The sequence below is a fragment of the Simochromis diagramma genome, unplaced genomic scaffold, assembly GCF_900408965.1.
Source record: "Simochromis diagramma unplaced genomic scaffold, fSimDia1.1 OVJJ01000466.1, whole genome shotgun sequence".
Taxonomy (NCBI): domain Eukaryota; kingdom Metazoa; phylum Chordata; class Actinopteri; order Cichliformes; family Cichlidae; genus Simochromis; species Simochromis diagramma.
The window spans coordinates 2,153,976-2,175,984 of NW_024387287.1; the positions used below are offsets into that span (position 1 = coordinate 2,153,976).

Consider the following 22,009-nt stretch of genomic DNA (forward strand, 5'->3'; position numbering starts at 1 on the left):
AGCACACGTCAATGCCTGCAGCTGTTCATTATAGAGTAGTTGCACTGGCTTGCAGTAGCCTGTATTTGACAGGTGCTGGTGTTTTGTGTCCATCCAGTGTGACGTACAGGCGGATGTGCGGGTGTGGAGGATGTGCTAAGTCTGTGTTAAGGCCTGCATTTTCAGTGTGAGTGTATCGTGGGTTTGGTATGTGTGTGTGTACGTTTGTGCGTTCTTCGTTTTCATTGGCTGCTGAAACTTGTTGGAGCCTTTTCCCCCTCAAATAAGAGAAAGCGCCAAGAACCTATTGGTTCTCGCGAAAAATCGTCCATTCTCCAGTCCGCCTGGTCCGGACTTCTCCGGGAGAAAATAAACTGATGTCAGACAGAACAACTGTATACTGCGAGCACATTAGCATTTTAAGGACTCCGCTCCACAGCAGTCCCGTGTGCCTGAATGCTGTGGGCTCACATTTTAACATCCAACCGCCGTTTTCGTTTGTTTGCTTGTTTGTTTGATTTTTGCTCCACGCTGGATCTGACTGCCACTTTTTATCCTCAGAACGCGTGTGACCAATAAATCGACTCTTGAATCGGACATCTAAACGTGTCCATCTTTTTTCTTTTATTTTCTTTTTTCTCTTGTCTTTTTTTCTTTTCTTTTCTGTTGCTTTCAATGCTACAATGTCGTCTTTGCCAGGAACGGTACCACGAATGATGCGCCCGGCTCCCGGACAGAACTATCCCCGCACTGGATTCCCTCTGGAAGGTAGGAGCTTGACAGTAGCCCTGAACAGCCTCTCAGACTCCGGTAGATTTTGTGCGGAGGCTGAAAAAAATGCGAGCCTAATTTGAAGATTATTCAAACAAATATTCTGCATTAAACATTAAAGGCACGTGAGAAGACCTTCAGCGTGCTTAACAGTTAAGGCCTCAACTCCAGGGTAAACTTTGTGTGCAAGGACTGGCACTGAACACAATTGCATGAAAAAAGGCAAGTGCCCCCCCCGCCCACAAAAAAACAAAAAACAAAAAAAACCCCCAAAAAGCCCACGTTGCATTATTCTTATGCTAATACAATTTCCGTTGTATTATTCTTATGCTAAATATTAAAGGCCCCGGTCACAAGCACACTTAATCATCCAGTGACCACTTTGTCAGCGAATTGAAAACGACTAGAAATTCCAGAGAAAACAGAGACAGTCTCTACAGCACTTGGATTGCTTCAAGTTCCGCGCGCCTGGAAATTGGCACCCACCGGCAGAAGCAGAGGATCAGTCCAATATTTGGACAGCGTGACGGCGAACAGTGAAGCGTGGCAGCAGGTGCTCTTCACCTCCTCTGCTTGGCATGTGGAACTGTGAAGTGTTAGCCCTTAATGGCGATCAAATGAGATTTGAAAACAATTGACACGTGGTACTGTCAGTGAATACTGGCAGGGAACAGCTGAAAGAACACCGGGCTCGCATTACGTGTGATTGATAAGAAAAATAGCCTGTCATCAAACTGGATTATTTAATAACAGACAACAGTCTGCGCTTAAAGCCGCTCTGTACCGAATCTGGCCTTGTGTCATCCACAGTATCTACTCCTCTGGGCCAGGGACGGGTCAACCAGCTAGGGGGGGTCTTCATTAACGGCCGACCGTTGCCCAACCATATCCGACACAAGATAGTCGAGATGGCCCACCACGGGATCCGGCCCTGCGTCATTTCGCGCCAACTTCGTGTCTCCCACGGCTGCGTGTCCAAGATCCTCTGCCGCTACCAAGAGACCGGGTCCATCCGACCCGGCGCCATAGGTGGCAGCAAACCCCGGGTGAGAGAAACGATCTAAAGGACAACACGGATAATTGTCTGTCAATACCACTAGGCTAAATAATAAGTTAGTAATCTGTAGATTATCTGTAGGCTTCCACAGCCTTGTTATAGTTTATATTTCCACCTGCTTTCTAAAAAGTCACTCGAAAGATTTCGGGGCCTGTAGCCTGTGGCTCAGCTCACTCTCCTTGTTTCTGTGTGGCTCACGGCGACCTGCAGCAGGTAGCCACGCCGGATGTAGAGAGAAGGATTGAAGAGTACAAGCGGGACAACCCTGGCATGTTCAGCTGGGAGATCCGGGATAAGCTACTGAAGGACGGGGTGTGTGACAGAAGCACAGTCCCTTCAGGTGAGGCCTCCTCTGGTAAGCGGCGTTTAATTCACAGTTTTACTCTCTGAATTTTGCCCTCCCCGAAGAATACATAAAAACAGACTTTCAAATCAAGGAAGTTATCATGAAAAATATATTATTATTATTATTATTATTATTATTATTATTATTATTATTATTGTTGTTGTTGTTGTTGTTGCTATCGTTGTAAATGGTAATATGGTAATAACAAAAATAATAACAGTACAATATAATAAAATAATAATGATATAATAATAGAATAACAGTGAATTTAATATAAAAACATTATTATTATTATTATTATTATTATTATTATTATTATTATTATGTTATTGCTAAAGATGCCTTTCTGCTCGCAGTGAGTTCGATCAGCCGTGTACTTCGCGCTCGTTTTGGGAAAAAGGAAGATGAGGATGAGTGCGATAAAAAGGAAGAGGACGGAGAAAAGAAAACGAAACACAGCATCGACGGCATCCTCGGGGACAAAGGTAGGCCCCGGGAGGACTAGCGGCTAACTGTCTGCTAATCAGGTCTAAACGGGCGTTTTGCCCCATGACTTCTCCCGCCTGGAGCCGCTTAAATATTCATGGTGAGCGGTGGCGCGGGCTCCCGTCACGCTAAACGGTGACAAATGTCCATACCGATCACAGGCGACAGGAGCCAGGCCGTCAGCTCCATGTGTGGATACCAAGTTCAAGCAGAATTTTCCTCTGAAATGACATTTAGCCTACAAACAAACAAACGCTAAATAAATACACGAACCTAGCCAAAAATGGCACAATTACATATATGCATGTATTCAATTCACAACTTTTAAAATGAAAAGGCATAGTAAATATATCGTTATAGTACGATTTTAATGGAAGGTGTTAAATATCCCCTCTTCATATTTCTTTCATATACACACGTATACATGGCGGTTGGAAGCTTTTGTTTAGTTCATTTTTATTAAAGTGACGTCGATGCAGCATGTTTGAATGTAGCGTGTGGACGGCCGTCTGTTCTTTAAACTTGAGGCCTGCAGCGGGCCCAGTGCTTTCTGACCACTGGTTTCACTGGTGATTTTTTTTTTCAAACAGCTATCAAGTCTCCCCCTTTCCACATTCTTCAAAAGATCAGCCCAGCTAGTGTCTCTGTGTCATCCGAGCTTGGCATTTCATAATTTGAAGACTTAGCCTATTACAGCTGGTAATGAAACCTGCCTCTGTTGAATAGGCGCCTGTGTTGGAGAGGGGTGTAATAGCTGGAAGGCATGGTAAAAAATATATTTATCCCCTATCAGCCCTCACTCTCACAGTCCCAGGCACACGCTGTTGAAGGGCCTTAAAGCAGATTAAATTGAGCCTTTTATTTCTTTTCACTTTCATCTCTCAGTGGCTCACTTCATGGTGTGAAGCCTGCAGCATAAATTCATGAGATTGTAAGCTTTCCGCTCCCCTCGTTTAGATAGTATTTTTTAAATATATATATAATTATTTTAATTTTAATTTTAATTTTAATGTTTACTTTTGGTGGTGTGCTGTACATATTTCAGCAGGAGTCAGAGGGAATTTTAGGTTGAATGGAAGAGGCAGTAGTGATTCAGACAAACTCATTGAAGGGTACTGTTTACCAGTTTTATTTGATCCATTATATGAGATGATTTTTTTATTTACATGATATGTGAGCACTGATTACAGCAAGGGACAAGCTAAAAACGACATAAAATGAGAAAGCCTAATTTGAAATAACCTTTAAAAGTAACACACACACACACACACACACACACACACACACACACACACACACATGTGATAGTCTGACATTTACATATAACTGATAAATGACAAACTTACTGTTAATCTTCAGTTAGGATCATTGTTTACGTTTGCTAAATGTACATATCAAAGCTTCAAAGTAATGGCCTTGGTTCTGTAAATTACTGTCACGTTGTAGAAAACACTGAAAATGCTTCTTGGAGGTGACTGGAATCCAGTTAAACAGCTGTCCAGGCTTTCTTTCTACAGTTTATAGCTATTTAGTGCGTATGCTGTGTCTTAAAGATATAAATAAGCATTATGTAGAAAAAAACCCTCTAGAGTCCAGCCTGGTTGAAAGAAAAAAGGTACACAGTGAGGATAGAGAAGCACTTCAAACAAATCCAGTGGAGGTGACGGGAAGCTTCTTTGCATAGAGCACGGTCTGTGGGAAGTTGCAGCTATTAATAACAATTTCCCCGGGCATTCACACTTACTCTACTCCACCTTCACTTTCCTCCAGCTATTTTACCTGGGTTGAAATTGAGGGAGACTTAAATGCTGTCTGCAGATAACACAATCATCACAGCCACGGTCCTGGGCTGTGCATCACTGTATTAAACTGGGATTAACCTCTCTTTTCTCCCCTGCTGTTGTGCACCAAAATTCACATTTTTAACAGCTGTGTTACAAAATGTAAAGGGGATTGGAAGTCAGTGGAAGTGTATCAGCAGTAATGAGTAGTGAGTCAAAATCATCATGACAGTGATGTGTCACAGTCATTCGTGGGGTAAAAATTCAAAAATGCTGCTGGCATTTGCGTCAGTATGAGGATCTGCTGCTTTTCTGTCTTTGACCTGCGGTAATAGTTGGCATGCTTAAATATAGAATTTTGAAGGCATCATCCCAGAGTGCACATGTAATTTATTTCATTTTAATTAAACAAAGAATTGTAAATATTACAATGAACATATAAAAAGTGTATTGAATTTTAAATAGAAAACTAAAGGTTTCCAAACATCAGAAATAAATCCCATCACACTGATTCCAAATCTTTGTGGAGATAATATTTGTTGTCTTACGTAATGATCTAGATTACATCAAAGCATTACCACCGATCAGATGTATAGTTTATAATGATGTACTGTAAATAAAATTTTGTAAGATCCTTGATGAAATTTTGTTCACGGCATATATAAAATGTATTTTAATATAGTATGTTACATTAACACTTTATTGTACTGATATAAGAAGTGATATAAAAATCCAATATAACCAAAAGTCTTAATTTTTTATAGCGAGTGATAAAATAAATTAATCACTAGTGAAAATGTAAAAATCAGTGATGTGAGACCATGATGTTATAAACATCATCACGTAGCCCTCGACTAAACATTCCTAGGATGCACTGATTTTATAGCAAATCATTCCTCTAAAGGACAAAAGAATGCACAGACTTAAAGCTTTGAAAAGAATCAACATATAGACATGCTAGTAGTCTGTGATTATGGATGCAGAGGTTGTTTTGCGTCATAACAGTGAAATTTTACTCCCTTACAAATGAGTTATAGGTATAAAAAAAGGCACATATGTTCACAGAAGCTGGTTCCACTGTAATGCTGACTGTTGAAGCTGTGGTGGTATGCTGGCCTGAGGGAGACCTGAGGGCACGCTTCCTCTGCTCTGTTTCAGACTTTAACAGCAGAGGAAAAAGTAGGTGAGGAAGGTATGAAGCTGCTGGTGCAAAGTGAGGAGCTTAGAGGCTTTGATCCTCTGTTGCTTTTCATTATTTGTAGCATTTGTAGTGACACTGCCACAATGAGGGTTCATCACATTAGCTGAAGCCAACACTGCCTTCAGGCTTGCCTGTATAATAATTAAAGCCCATTTTCTATATGAGAGAGGATCTGTCCAGCCCTCTGTTTAGAGGGACGGCCTCTCTTCCTGGGATGTCTGAGTGAAATCATTGTGGTTATTTGGAAACAAATGACATCAAGTTTTCACATCTTGAATTAATAGCTGCCTTCCTTAAAACTAGAGAGACATATTTAACATACATTTTAAAATTACAGTTGTCTATGTGAAGCGGTTTTTTCTAGGCTCTCCCTCTCTCTCACCATGTGAAATGAAGGGAATCATAGTTGGATAAGGTTGTGGAGGTGGGCAGGGACAGCATTAGATCCCTGTGGGGAAACTGGGTCACTGCAGACGCACAGAGGAACAGGATAAAGCACAGTAACACAAGACACACAGCAAATAGGAAAAATCAGAAAGCAACATGGGAATGTTTTATTCGAATAGCCTTACTGTGTGAAAATATCAAAACTGAAATATTTAAATCATATAAAAGACAGACATCAGAAAGTGAGTCAGTTAATGTAGAAATGTGTGACAGTAAGGTTTCAGATTAAAGCAGGTTCAGGGCTTGTTGTCAAGGATGAACAATGCTAAATATAAGTTGTTGCCCCAGGGAGAGCAGAGATTTCATTAGTGGCCGTTAGAGGTTTTTTAACAGTTGATAACAGAAGAAATAACTAAACAAGTTTGTATTTCCAGTCTTTGATAACATCTACTTTAAGCAAAATTTTCAGCAGTAAATCAGTAAAAGTTTCAGACTTCTCAGTTGTTTTAGTGATCATGTTTTCATTTACGTATGTGGAGGAATTTTCTGAGTTTTATTTTTCACATCCAACTTAAGGATTACATGTGAAAAGAAGACTGCAATTTGCAATAAAAAGTGAAGACTATTTGTGGAGTGATTCACTTGTGTTTTGGAGCATTGTATTGGTTGTTCAAATATGCCTTAAAAATAGGCACCGAGATATTTAACAAGAATATTTTCCACATAATTTGTTATGTTGCATATAATCAGTCTAATGCTCTGTATAACAGACGTTCAGATGTATCATGTGCCCAGAAATTAATTTTGTTTGTCGCAGCTTGCTTTGATGATGAATGATAATACTGAATTACTGCTGATGACAATGATAATGTGGATGAATCAAATTCAGTGACCAGCAGAAGGATCCACAGGTTCTACAGAACATCAGAGAAGAATACCTATTTTTACACCAGTTGATCTGCTAATATTTTCTTATTCCCATTTATGAGTATTGGTTCCATTTCTGTAGTCTCATCAAACAGAGACTGATTCCTTTCAGACATTTCAGTTACCACCAAGTTAGGTAGTTGATAAATTCATTTAATACTTTCAACATATGAAACATCTTAAAGGTTTACACCAAGAAAACATCACACTTGATTGTAATTGTTGGTACTTAGAGTGCAGCTAATTGTATGATTTCTTTTCCTTTTCAACAACTATAAGCATGTTTGCCGGCTTGACTTTCCTTTATTTCTGCAGAACTGGGGACTTCTCAATGTTGTCTTTGAGAAAACAAATATATATAAAGGGGAGCTGCTGAACTGGGAGAGGGCTTTGAATAGGAGAATAGCAGCCCACTTCTTAGCCGTGGAGTGTTTAGTAGCCATCCCTTAATCCTTCTTTCATTTGCCGACAAATGCCAAGGATCTTGTCTGGCAACCCAATAGGAAGCTGATCAGCCAACAAAAGAGGAATGGTCCACAAAGAGCAAGCAGGCAAAACTGGGATGAGGGCAGTCAGAAGCCTATGGCATCCCATTAACAACCCATTTGTAAAGGATATACACAGTGCAAATGCAAAGAGAGCAATATAATATTTGCACAAACAATATTATAACAAAATCATGCAATGTTAACACTTTGGTCAGTCTGAAACCTTAAAGAAATATTATACCTCGGCTGTATAGTTCTAGTTTAATTCTGAATTTGTATCGCTCGTGTCATTATTCTATGAATTATATTGATCAGCGTTTTACATGTATTTTTAAATGAGTGGAATACCTCATACCTGGAAAACACTAAATGCCAAGATACATTTTTGGAAACCTTAAAAAGCCTTTTTAGATTTGAAGATTTCACTCACCTTTTCAAGGTTTAAGAACTTCATTTGATATCATGTGCTTGATTGGTTTGTTAGCTGCCTGTGTCAGGGTGTAGAAGGGAAATATCTACTTTAATCCGGTTCATTTGGCTGCACGGGAAAACTTTCCGCTGTATGCTAACAGACCATTCAGAGAATGTTCTTTCTGCACCTTGCTTCTCTCACAGCTAGCTGTAGGATTAAACTCTGCTGTCTTTAAAGACACCGCTCCCTGCCAAAATCAGTCGGACCAGAAATACTCTGAAGCAGCTTTGTAATGCCTTTTAGGTTATTCTTCCATCTGCAGCACCACTGAATTTATTTTGAAATTAAAATAGCTTAAAAATTAAGCGTGGATAAGTTTTAATGTAGATTACATGTTGATTTGCAATATCACTTCCTTTATAATACAGCAACACCATATAGCTTGTGAGTCTTTAAAAACAAGATGCCCCTGAGATTTAGGGGGAATAATGTTCACAATTCAACAACAACAACAACAACAACAAAAAAAAACATATCAAAGCAGATATCTGGATTTAAAGAAATAACAAGGCCATAGTTCTCTTGCTTTATTGCAAAGTAAAAATTTGAACTATTATTTTTCAGTATAAAAATATAAACATGTAAACCAATCATCCTGTTGCTGTATTATTCATGGAATTCCATATTGTTAAGGTCCCAGGAAAACTAGGATAAAATTCCAAAAACCCAGACTCCTCAGATATTATCTTAAATGTGAGTGTTGGGGCCTGCGCCTAATTAATATGAATGAAATTAAGCATGAAAAGAAAAGATTTGCATTAAAGGAGGATCCAAAGAACAAGATCATAGTATAATACTGAAAAGAGGGTTTGAAATCTTTTAATGTCCCACTGCCTGTTTAATTTTTGTTTCAAATGTTAAATTTTATGACAAACATAAAACAAGCAAAAACGAGCAGAGAGTGTGTGAAAGTGATTATCTGTATTGGGTGATTAGGAAATCATCTAAGAATTATTTAGCAAGTTTAATTTCTCTGGGGGTGAGTGGCTTTTCTGTGGGTTTCTCCATAAGTTCATGAAGTAAATCTCATTTAGTAAACATCATCTATTCATAGTTATTGGCTAAAAAAACAACCTTAAATAAACAGAGATTACTTGGGTATAAAGGCCCAACAGTGTTTTTGGTTGGTGGGTGAGAAAATGTTCACTCTGTTTATAGGAATGAAAGTGGATTATCAGCCATTTCTCTATCACTGCAAGATCTTTAGCACAGTCTTTGGTCATGGTGGAAACAGCATTGTTCACACTGTGGCTTCATGAGGGACCACACTCTGACACGCTAGTAACCTTGGATTGGTGAATGGATCTGCTGCAGCTCTTTGCACAAAAATCTTTTTTCACTTTGTTCTGAGAAAAGTCTAAAGGTATCGATTAGCACAGCATGCGATTCTTAGTAAGTTTTACTACAACCTGACCCACGAGAACAGCCTCAGCAGTAGTAGTGATTTATTCTCTGATTGTGTTTAACTCTAATTACAGCACATCAAAAAAAAGTCATGCAAACCGGTCCAAAATTTTGCTGTAATTTCATATTTCAGCTGACACGCAATTACTGTGGATGGCATAACAAAATATTCACATTTACATCAAAACAGGAGTTTGATGAAAATGACATTTTAATATAATTAATCTTCCTTGTCTGTGTGCCTATATTTATGTCTTTTAATTTTAAAAAATATCTTGATTTGAAGAATTTGCTTTCGCCCAGACTGCGAAATGTTTTGTGTTTGCTGTGTGCAGGCATGAGCAAGTGTGTAGAAACAACTTTTATGTATGTTGTGGGCCGCTAACAGGATGAGAAGAAAAAAAAAATTAACCTGGGTTGAAATGGACAAGGAGGCCAGCCTGCTATTCTGTGCCTGCATTTGCCACTGAAGGAGTTGATGAACTCCTCCAAGTCTATTAAAGAAAGGAAACAATATGAACCGAAAGCTTGAGGCAAGCAGCCTGACAGTTTATAAAGTGGCTGCCATTGTAGCCTGAAGGCAGATGCATGAATACCTCTGAATAGACTCCGTCAAAGTGATACGATTGAGCTAGACAACAGCAAAATGCTGAAAGGCTTCTGCTCTGTGCTGGTGAGCTGATCGGCATTTCTAATGCTTCTGTTTTGAATGAATTTGCAACTGCAGTGGGAGGGATCGCTGTGGCCGACGCTCTACTCGCTATTATTAGCATTAGAAGAATTCTTACAGCAACTTCAAGCAGCAGGTATAGCAGAACTACTAGAGAAGCATTTTACCTGAATGTCCTTTTTGGACTGCCTGCAGCAAACATTACCTAATAATGACATGGTTTCAACTCAACTGCATGAAAATAGTTAATGATAAAACAATAATAGTGGTGCAACACGACTGAAGAAAGCTTTAGGTAACATGAAAGATATGGGCGCTCTGTTAATTTGGATGAATGGGCCCTTTAAATAACCCAGAGGGAGATATAGGACTGTGCATATGAAAGGAAAGCCAACTTCTCTGAAGCCTGAAGTCACACAACACAATAATGTAAATACCCTAGCTATTTATTCCATTAATTAATTATATCCGGGCCGTGCGATAATTTCCTATGTCAGTAATTAATGGCCCCTCAGTATGTGGATATGGAGCGCCAGGACTGCCATAATGAATTAATTAAATACACCATTAAATAATTAATTAAATGTGTCAATAATTAATTAAAATTGGAATAAATTAATTAAATAAATAGTTATGACACATGTAATTAATTAATTATTGACACATTTAATTAATTATTTATGTATTTCACATTTTAATTAATTATTGACACATTTAATTAATTAATTATTGACACATTTAATTAATTATTTATGTATTTCACATTTTAATTAATTATTGACACATTTAATTAATTATTTAATGATATATTTATTTATTTCATTTTGGCAGTCCTGGCGCCTGGCTCTCATCATGAAATAATTTTATCTGTCAGCCTCACCCATCAAACTCAGGGGGCGGGGTTAACGCTGCCCATGCAGCTTCTCTAACATTTGATTGGTTGCCGTGCAAAGTAAGTCAAAACAGGCCGATCCTAGATAATCGATTGCTTGTGTAGACTTGGCAACGTCCTTTCCTTTGGCAAAATGGGTCAAAAGAAGGACTTGACAGGCTCAGAAAAGTCTAAAATAGTGAGATATCTTGCAGAGGGATGCAGCAGTCTCAAAATTGCAAAGCTTCTGAAGCGTGATCATCGAACAATCAAGCGTTTCATTCAAAATAGTCAACAGGGTCACAAGAAGCGTGTGGAAAAACCAAGGCGCCAAATAACTGCCCATGAACTGAGAAAAGTCAAGCGTGCAGCTGCCAAGATGCCACTTGCCACCAGTTTGGCCATATTTCAGAGCTGCAACATCACTGGAGTGCCCAAAAGCACAAGGTGTGCAATACTCAGAGACATGGCCAAGGTAAGAAAGGCTGAAAGATGACCACCACTGAGCAAGACACACAAGCTGAAACGTCAAGACTGGGCCAAGAAATATCTCAAGACTGGTTTTTCTAAGGTTTTGTGGACTGATGAAATGAAAGTGAGTCTTGATGGGCCAGATGGATGGGCCCGTGGCTGGATTGGTAAAGGGCAGAGAGCTCCAGTCCGACTCAGACGCCAGCAAGGTGGAGGTGGAGTACTGGTTTGGGCTGGTATCATCAAAGATGTGCTTGTGGGGCCTTTTTGGGTTGTGGATGGAGTCAAGCTCAACTCCCAGTCCTACTGCCAGTTTCTGGAAGACACCTTCTTCAAGCAGTGGTACAGGAAGAAGTCTGCATCCTTCAAGAAAAACACGATTTTCATGCAGGACAATGCTCCATCACACGCGTCCAAGTACTCCACAGCGTGGCTGGCAAGAAAGGGTATAAAAGAAGAAAAACTAATGACATGGCCTCCTTGTTCACCTGATCTGAACCCCATTGAGAACCTGTGGTCCATCATCAAATGTGAGATTTACAAGGAGGGAAAACAGTACACCTCTCTGAACAGTGTCTGGGAGGCTGTGGTTGCTGCTGCACGCAATGTTAATGGTGAACAGATCGAAACACTGACAGAATCCATGGATGGCAGGCTTTTGAGTGTCCTTGCAAAGAAAGGTGGCTATATTGGTCGCTGATTTGTTTTTGTTTTGTTTTTGAATGTCAGAAATGTATATTTGTGAATGTGGAGATGTTATATTGGTTTCACTGGTAAAAACAAATAATTGAAATGGGTATATATTTGTTTTTTGTTAAGTTGCCTAATAATTATGCACAGTAATAGTCACCTGCACACACAGATATCCCCCTAAAATAGGTAAAACTAAAAACAAACTTAAACTACTTCCAAAAACATTCAGCTTTGATATTAATGAGTTTTTTGGGTTCATTGAGAACATGGTTGTTGTTCAATAATAAAATTATTCCTCAAAAATACAACTTGCCTAATAATTCTGCACTCCCTGTAGTTATTCAACTGTATTCTAAGCACCAGCTGTCTGTTAGAATGTGATTTTTTTTCTCTCTCTGTTGGCAGAGGTATAAAAATGCGCAGGAAAATCTGACGTGCATGGCAAACTTCACCGACGATATTTAAGGAGGAATAAACACACATCAAACATAAATGAACCATTTGCCTGTCTCCATAATTAAGAGCATTTTCTCTTCTTATGTCAACACTCTCTCTCTTTTTTTTTTTTTTTTTTTTGCTTTTTCGGTCATGTTATGTTTACCTGTCAAAGGCTTGTTACAAACTATGAAACACATCGTGCAGACTTCTGGATGTTAGAAGAAAACTAATACTGCTCATGAAGGAGACTAAAGGCAGGAAGGTGTCCTTTAGGACCTCCCTATTTATATCATAGTTTATGATATAGCACGTGTATTTCAGTAATAGCCTGCTGATTTCAGTGTAGTGGTGAACAGTCGCACAGCTCACGTAGGCGTTATCTGTGATACTCCTTAACTATAATTTATCCAAGTTAACTTCAGTTAACCATTCAGACAGTTCTTTTGCAATGAAAAACATAAACACCCATGCTGACGGTAGGTTTCCTCAGTGCCAGCTGTTAACATTATAGCTGCTTATGCAGTAACCATGGTAACCACGGACTCTGAGCGGCTGGATCGACGGAGGTCAGACAACAATTTTACATGTATGATCTTAAAACAGGACACAGCCACTATACGTGCTGGCCTCATATCAAATGTGAAGGCAGACTGAATCTATGTTTGACGTTTTTTATATCTAATCTTACTTTTCAAACATTTAAACAGCAGCGAGTCTGCAGCTGAGGGAATACAAACTCAAATTGTCGGAACAGGTTTGCTCGTTTCTTGGATTCATTTGGTGATTTATTAAATGTATAACTGTTATTCTAATCTGCTGCTGAGTCTCTTACACTTTTCTTTATGCTGTATATTTTCACGTCTCTGGAATAGCTGGAAGTTAGATAGTCAGCTGGGAAACTTTGTGTTAACTCATGGAGCTGAGGATATCGTGGATATTGTGGATATGCTGACCTCGCTGCGTGGTGTACAGAGCGAGGTCAGCATGATTAATATTCACAATAAAAATATTAGCCGAACATCATGAAGTCTGTATGTGTTTCATAGTGTCGAACAACCTTTGTACAGTTAAAGCCAGCAGTTACTACATGACAGAAACACCAACGTTATCTCTTTTATGCGTTTATACACAGGTCACGCTGATTACTGAACAAAAACCCAAAGATCAGATGTTAAACAGATTTATTTGCTCTCTCTCCTCCTTAAACATGTTTTTAATGTTAGTTATAATTCAGAATTGGCGAGTGAAACACGTAGGACACATAAGAACATCAGGAAATAAAACACCGATAAATATAACCTCAGTAAAAGAAGTCAGCGGGGGTTACTACAGTTGTGTACCGGGGCCTGCGCTTTGTCGGTGGGATTGCTTGCGAGGCGAGCGGGTCTATCCCACGCTTTGCCGTGAGACTGGGCAGACATCTCCAAAATCATCGAAGCACTTTTGCAAAGAGGCTGTATCTTGACAAACCGACCAGACACATGAAGATTAAACCACTACATTCTCGGCTAAAAAAATATTAAAACGGTATTTGGTGACACACAAACAGGGTTTTTCAAAGTTCAGTTCTGTTAGCTTCCACATGCCAGTTGTTGTGTGCTAGAAACAATGGCCACCAGGCCAAAGCAATGGTTTTGACTCGATCAGCGTTAACCCCGCCCCCTGAGTTTGATGGGTGAGGCTGACAGATAAAATTATTTCATGATGAGAGCCAGGCGCCAGGACTGCCAAAATGAAATAAATAAATATATCATTAAATAATTAATTAAATGTGTCAATAATTAATTAAATGTGTCAATAATTAATTAAAATGTGAAATACATAAATAATTAATTAAATGTGTCAATAATTAATTAATTAAATGTGTCAATAATTAATTAAAATGTGAAATACATAAATAATTAATTAAATGTGTCAATAATTAATTAATTACATGTGTCATAACTATTTATTTAATTAATTAAATCCAATTTTAATTAATTATTGCCACATTTAATTAATTATTTAATGGTGTATTTAATTAATTCATTATGGCAGTCCTGGCGCTCCATATATGGAAGCCAAATCTTCAGCCCTGCTGAGAATTCATGCAGACAGGGGCGGGACTCTATTTTGATTGGCACATCATGCGAGCAATCGCATGTACAGAAAGACTTGGATCATACCATTATGTAAAAGAAGGAAGGATGGCAGATGATCTGAAGACAAGTGTAGTAGTACAGGCCAGGTACACAGAGAGCCAAGTGCAAGCTTGTGGAGCAAAAACAAGCAAAAACATAAAATGAGCAGCATCTGGCTGCATTTCCATCATGTTGGAGAATTTATAAAATTAAGAGCTGGATAAAGGGATACCCACTTTTATTTTCAGACATTTTCCATTGTGCAAGACAAACAAAAATATAAAAAATTGTCTAGGCCTTAAACCTCATATGTGTTCTCCTTAGTAGTAACAAATGCATAAAAATAAGGCTTTCATATAACACTATAAACAAAGTGATTTTGAATGGGAGAAATGCAGAAATGTCTGCCTGTAGCAAAGAGTGTCTAAATGAGTCTCACAGGCCTGAATGTGCATGAGAAGCCATTTATAATTCTTGGTTGAGCTGCTGCTCACAACAAACAAGCAGAAATTTTGACTTTTAACTGTATTTTCACAAGTTTTCCTACTGATAAAAACCTCCCTTAAAGCCATCCATACTATACAAAGTAATAAAGCAATAAAAAAAAAAAACTGAGCTAAGTGTTGGGACTAATAAAGAAAATGTCTTCTGAAAAGGAACGGATAAAATGTCACATTTAGTCATGTGTTTAAACATATTTGATGACAGTTTTTTGTTGTGGTTGTTGATCAGCAAGGAAGGACATTCTCCCTTTGTCCATGATTTGAACTGCCGTGCTCATTAAGAGGGAATGAATGAATAAAAAAAGGCAAGTGTATTCAGTTGAAAGAAGAGATCCTGCCACCCTGATATCAGCAGATGTCACTGTTGAGGCATTTTAAGTTCAACAGCAGATTCGTTGCAAATTGAGAGAACATTTATTTTATAAATGAAAATGGATTGAGATTTTTTTTTCAGTTAGTTACTGTTTTTTGTCATATATATAAATATATATATATATATATATACACACACATACAGTGGGGCAAAAAAGTATTTAGTCAGCCACCGATTGTGCAAGTTCCCCCACTTAAAATGATGACAGAGGTCAGTAATTTGCACCAGAGGTACACTTCAACTGTGAGAGACAGAATGTGAAAAAAAAATCCATGAATTCACATGGTAGGATTTGTAAAGAATTTATTCGTAAATCAGGGTGGAAAATAAGTATTTGGTCACCTCAAACAAGGAAAATCTCTGGCTCTCACAGACCTGTAACGTCTTCTGTAAGAAGCTTTTCTGTCCCCCACTCGTTACCTGTATGAATGGCACCTGTTTGAACTCATCATCTGTATAAAAGACACCTGTCCACAGCCTCAAACAGTCAGACTCCAAACTCCGCCATGGCCAAGACCAAAGAGCTTTCGAAGGACACCAGGAAAAGTATTGTAGACCTGCACCAGACTGGGAAGAGTGAATCTACAATAGGCAAGCAGCTTGGTGTGAAAAAATCAACTGTGGGAGCAATCATCAGAAAATGGAAGACATACAAGACCACTGATAATCTCCCTCGATCTGGGGCTCCACGCAAGATCTCGTCCCGTGGGGTCAAAATGATCATGAGAACGGTGAGCAAAGATCCCAGAACCACACGGGGGGATCTGGTGAATGACCTGCAGAGAGCTGGGACCAAAGTAACAAAGGTCACCATCAGTAACACACTACAACGGCAAGGAATCAAATCCTGCAGTGCCAGACGTGTTCCGCTGCTGAAGCCAGTGCATGTCCAGGCCCGTCTGAAGTTCGCCAGAGAGCACATGGATGATACAGCAGAGGATTGGGAGAATGTCATGTGGTCAGATGAAACCAAAGTAGAACTTTTTGGTATAAACTCAACTCGTCGTGTTTGGAGGAAGAAGAATACTGAGTTGCATCCCAAGAACACCATACCTACTGTGAAGCATGGGGGTGGAAACATCATGCTATGGGGCTGTTTTTCTGCCAAGGGGACAGGACGACTGATCCGTGTTAAGAACAGAATGAATGGGGCCATGTATCGTGAGATTTTGAGCCAAAACCTCCTTCCATCAGTGAGAACTTTGAAGATGAAACGAGGCTGGGTCTTCCAACATGACAATGATCCAAAACACACCGCCCGGGCAACAAAGGAGTGGCTCCGTAAGAAGCATTTGAAAGTCCTGGAGTGGCCTAGCCAGTCTCCAGACCTCAACCCCATAGAAAATCTGTGGCGGGAGTTGAAAGTCCGTGTTGCTCGGCGACAGCCCCAAAACATCACTGCTCTCGAGAAGATCTGCATGGAGGAATGGGCCAAAATACCAGCTACTGTGTGTGCAAACCTGGTAAAGACCTATAGTAAACGTTTGACCTCTGTTATTGCCAACAAAGGTTATGTTACAAAGTATTGAGTTGTATTTTTGTTATTGACCAAATACTTATTTTCCACCCTGATTTACGAATAAATTCTTTACAAATCCTACCATGTGGATTCATGGATTTTTTTTTCACATTCTGTCTCTCACAGTTGAAGTGTACCTCTGGTGCAAATTACTGACCTCTGTCATCATTTTAGGTGGGGGAACTTGCACAATCGGTGGCTGACTAAATACTTTTTTGCCCCACTGTAGATAGGAATATTTACCGCATTTGTCAGAATTCAACATTTCTGTGAAATCCTGCCTGCTTGTATGGCTACTCAACAAAATGGCATAGTAAATATTAATATTATGTTTATGTATTATGTATTAAAACATAATACAAGTGACAATGTTTAAGGGAGTTTAAAATCCATCTTTGCCTTTCTCACTCTCATTTTCTGAACATTTGCCGAAATGCTCAGGATTACTTACTGATTCATTGTCCTCACATAAAATGACCTTGTCAGGTCTGACATAAATTGACTTCTGATGAAACAGTTTTTTCTTACATTCAAAGTCTGTTTGGAAGTGAGTTATGGCTCAACTAGTTTGGTGTGGCATGCCAGCAAAATCTGTAGCCTAGGGAAGAAGTAAACAGTGTATATTAAGGTTTTGTTAATGATAACAGACTACAATACAATACAGTACATTAAAATGTTTAATTTCTGTTAACTCTAAAAGATATCAATCATCTGATCAGTGCTCATAGATCCTTTTTGGAAATACCCAAAGTTGACCTTTAATAGTATAATAATCTAAGTAACAAAACAAATCTTTTTATGAAAAAAGATCTGAAGCTTACCTGCATCCTTCAACAACTGGCTGGAAGGCAGTCCTTATTGCCTGCATTATTTTGTCTGAGTCCCAGTCACAGCTAAACTCCAGTGCAGATTTTATATGTCCATTTTCAAAAAGCCAAGCTTTTTTGTTACGCCTTGGCACATGTGCAGTTAGATGGTCCTGCAAGAGAACCACATCTTTGGTGAATGACTGAGCCACAGAATGTGACCTGCTTAGCTGTGCTGGAAACCTAATAGAGGATAAAGGCAAAGTAAACATTTCTGCATGTAATATACTCACACTTCTCTGATCAATGAAGTACATTTTATTAAAAAAAATACACCATGCTGTACACATGTCCAATTTGCATTAATAAACACCCTCTAGCCCCATGGTAGCTAGGATAGGCTCTTGGAATCCTGAATTGGATAAGTGGAAGAGAATGGATGGATGAATGTATGGATAGATGATGGAAGATAGTGGGATGGGTGGGTGGAGAAACTTAACAATCACATAAAAAAATTCTTGAATTCACAAAGTACTTTTTGTTGCTTTAAAAAGCAACAAAAAATACTGCCAAAAACTATGTATTGTAAGTACTGAATTATGTGCTTTGCTTTTACACAATGTTTGCAGATTAAGCTTACGGGGCGTGAAATATTATAGAAATTGCATGTTTCCACAATTAAACAAATTAACTGTTGTGCACAATTTAGTCTCCACAGTCACACGCTGTGAGTCTATTGCACACTGTTTTTTACTGTGATATTTTTGTTTACTTAGCTTAGTCTAGCAATTGAAACCTGCCAATTACTAACCTTACACTAGTAATTTCAATGCATTTAGTTCCGTTCTTACCTCTTCTGCCTTGGGCCCTTTCGAGTGAAAGGTCTAAGATTGTAGATGGGACCCGTTGTGCGGGACTCCTGTAATGTGGAAGGCATGTTCTAGATAAGGTTAGCTGGATAACCAGGGGCTATCTAACCGGAGAGGTTCACTGCATTTGGTCTTCCACGATGAAACAGTGAATAAATTTCTTCATCAGTACTACGATCCAGTACACCGGTACTAATATTAGGTTGGCCAGAACATGCATTTACCAGGGTGTTTATTAGCTCCTCATTACTTAGAATTTGAGCCACAAGATTCCGTGCAGACTGGCTCATAGTGCCATTCCTCGCAGGTACAAACAAGGAAAACACTAGATGGTGCAAGTGCCTCCATGACGTCAAGTTTCATTCTATATATTCAAAAGATCATTCTATATATTCAAGTTTCATTTTATATATTCAGTTTCATTCAATATATTCAGAAGATCATTCTATATATATAACAATTTCCTAAACGGCATTCCATAATATGTATATATATATAAAAACACCCAGCACGCCCCTGCGGGCGGTTTATCCTTCAAGCTCGGGTCCTCTACCAGAGGCCTGGGAGCATGAGGGTCCTGCGCAGTATCTTAGCTGTTCCCAGGACTGCGCTCTTCTGGACAGAGATCTCCGATGTTATTCCCGGGATCTGCTGGAGCCACTCGCCTAGCTTGGGAGTCACCGCACCTAGTGCTCCGATTACCACTGGGGACCACCGTTACCTTCACCCTCCACATCCTCTCGAGCTCTTCTCTGAGCCCTTGGTATTTCTCCAGCTTCTCGTGTTCCTTCTTCCTGATATTGCTGTCATTCGGAACCGCTACATCGATCACTACGGCCGTCTTCTTCTGTTTGTCTACCACCACTATGTCTGGTTGGTTAGCCACCACCATTTTGTCCGTCTGTATCTGGAAGTCCCACAGGATCTTAGCTTGGTCATTCTCCACCACCCTTGGGGGCATCTCCCATTTTGACCTCGGGACTTCCAGGTTATACTCGGCACAGATGTTCCTGTACACTATGCCAGCCACTTGGTTATGGCGTTCCATGTATGCCTTGCCTGCTAGCATCTTGCACCCTGCTTTTATGTGCTGGATTGTCTCTGGAGCATCTTTACACAGCCTGCACCTGGGGTCTTGCCTGGTGTGATAGACCCCAGCCTCTATGGATCTTGTACTCAGAGCTTATTCTTGTGCTGCCATGATTAGTGCCTCTGTACTGTCTTTCAGTCCAGCTTTGTCCAGCCACTGGTAGGATTTCTGGATATCAGCCACCTCCTCTATCTGCCGGTGGTACATACCGTGCAGGGGCCTGTCCTTCCATGATGGTTCCTCGTCTCCCTCCTCTTTCTTGGGTTTCTGCTGCCTGAGGTATTCACTGAGCACTCGGTCAGTTGGGGCCATCTTCCCAATGTATTCTTGGATGTTCGTTGTCTCATCCTGGACTGTGGTGCTGACACTCACCAGTCCCCGGCCCCCTTCCTTCCGCTTAGCGTACAGCCTCAGGGTGCTGGACTTGGGGTGAAACCCTCCATGCATGGTAAGGAGCTTTCTTGTCTTTATGTCAGTGGCTTCTATCTCCTCCTTTGGCCAGCCTATTACCCCAGCAGGGTACCTGATCACGGGCAGGGCGTACGTGTTGATGGCCCGGATCTTGTTCTTACCATTCAGCTGACTCCTCAGGACTTGCCTGACCCTCTGCAGGTACTTGGTGGTTGCAGCCTTTCTAGCGGCCTCTTCATGGTTCCCATTTGCCTGCGGGATCCCCAGGTACTTGTAACTGTCCTCTATGTCTGCAATGTTGCCTTCTGGTAGTTCAACATATATATCTATATATATATATATATATATATATATATATATATATATATATATATATATATATATATATATACACCAAGGGCTCAGAGAAGAGCTCGAGAGGATGTGGAGGGTGAAGGTAACGGTGGTCCCCGTGGTAATCGGAGCACTAGGTGCGGTGACTCCCAAGCTAGGCGAGTGGCTCCAGCCACTCCAGCCGTTGCTACTTTTCGGAGGCTTCTGGACTGGCCGTGGTCTTTGCATGTTCTCCGGTGTGGGTTTGCTCTCAGTGCTCCTGCTTTCTCTCACAGTCTAAAATCTATATTGGCTGTGGATATGAGATAATTAAACTGCTTATAGTAGATGCAAATGTAATCTAATGATCTTTGAGTGCTCAGTATACAACTATAAAATGTGATATAACTGCAAGTTGTTTTTAGGGCATTAATTGCTACCTATTCAAAGCTTGTTATTCTCAGCTGATGTAAAGAATGTGTCATTTCATAAAAGCGTGGCTAATTGTGTTTTAACATTTGGTCCAGTCTAATGTGTTGGCCTCTTCATTATGATATAAAGGTCACAGGAACAATCTAGGACCTATCAAATGCCTGACTTCACATATTGATCACATAACTGTTGGTATAGCTTCACAACGTCACAGTAAATAATATGAGATGTCAACTCTGTAACACTATGTAACACTTTTTTCAATTGTGTCTGGAAGCAGACTTTGGCTAATTTACTACCTGCAGTATGATCTAGACTACAATGGGTCCATTACAAATATTTCAGTCCTAATGAATCAGAATTTTACATTTTCCTCAAAAAATGATGGTGACTGTAAAGTTAGGCTAAGTGTTTAAAGTTAGGCTGACAAGCTCTTAGAGTGGTTTGAGTACAGCTTTTTTTTTTGCATTCAATTTCATAAACTCTAATTGGAGCACTTATTGTCATGTGTGGCTGTGTGCAGGCAGGACGAAGGGTCCAAATGCAGGACTGGTACACAGAAACATAAACTTAAAGCGGCAGCTTTATTTGCTGGGAAAATTATCCATAAAACAAACTTGAGAAAAACAAGCCAAAACATGAACATGGAAATGAAGAACTAAACACTAGGAACGATGGAAACAGAAACATTAAGTTCAACTACCACAATTATGCAGACCATACTCAACTTTATATCTCAATGTCACCAGGTGATGTTGAACCTATCCAAACTCTTAATAAATGCATTGAGCAAATTAACAACTGGATGTCTCATAATTTCCTTCAACTGAACAATAACAAAACTGAAGTACTTATCTTTGGAGCCAAAAAAAATCAACTAAATATCAGTAATCAGCTTAAACTCCAACTAGAAACTACTGACCAGGCCAGAAATGTAGGTGTAATAATGGTCTCAGACCTGAACCTCCAGGGCAACATAAAAGTAATAACAAAGTCAGCCTTCTATCAGCTGATGAACATTTCTAGGATTAAAGGACTGATGACACAAGGAGACCTAGAAAAACTCATCCATACATTTATCTCTTTCCGCCTTGATTACTATAACAGTATCTTCACAGGTTTACCTAAAAAA

At 39.6% G+C, this 22,009-nt stretch overlaps 1 protein-coding gene across 4 annotated transcripts in view; it reads left to right on the forward strand.

Annotated features, from left to right (window-relative positions):
• The first annotated feature begins 206 nt into the window (after window positions 1–206).
• LOC120716237 (paired box protein Pax-7-like) overlaps window positions 207–22,009 on the forward strand; it is a 142,569-nt gene continuing 120,766 nt past the window's right edge. Inside the window, exons 1-4 of one of the 4 annotated variants that reach the window (XM_040003690.1) lie at window positions 207–747; window positions 1,561–1,796; window positions 2,021–2,162; window positions 2,510–2,638. In XM_040003690.1, coding sequence (XP_039859624.1) covers window positions 663–747; window positions 1,561–1,796; window positions 2,021–2,162; window positions 2,510–2,638 — 592 coding nt within the window. In that variant the 5' untranslated portion in view covers window positions 207–662. Of the gene's footprint in view, window positions 748–1,560; window positions 1,797–2,017; window positions 2,163–2,509; window positions 2,639–22,009 lie in introns of all 4 variants that reach the window. The other 3 variants (XM_040003692.1, XM_040003689.1, XM_040003691.1) reach the window with 3 other exon arrangements.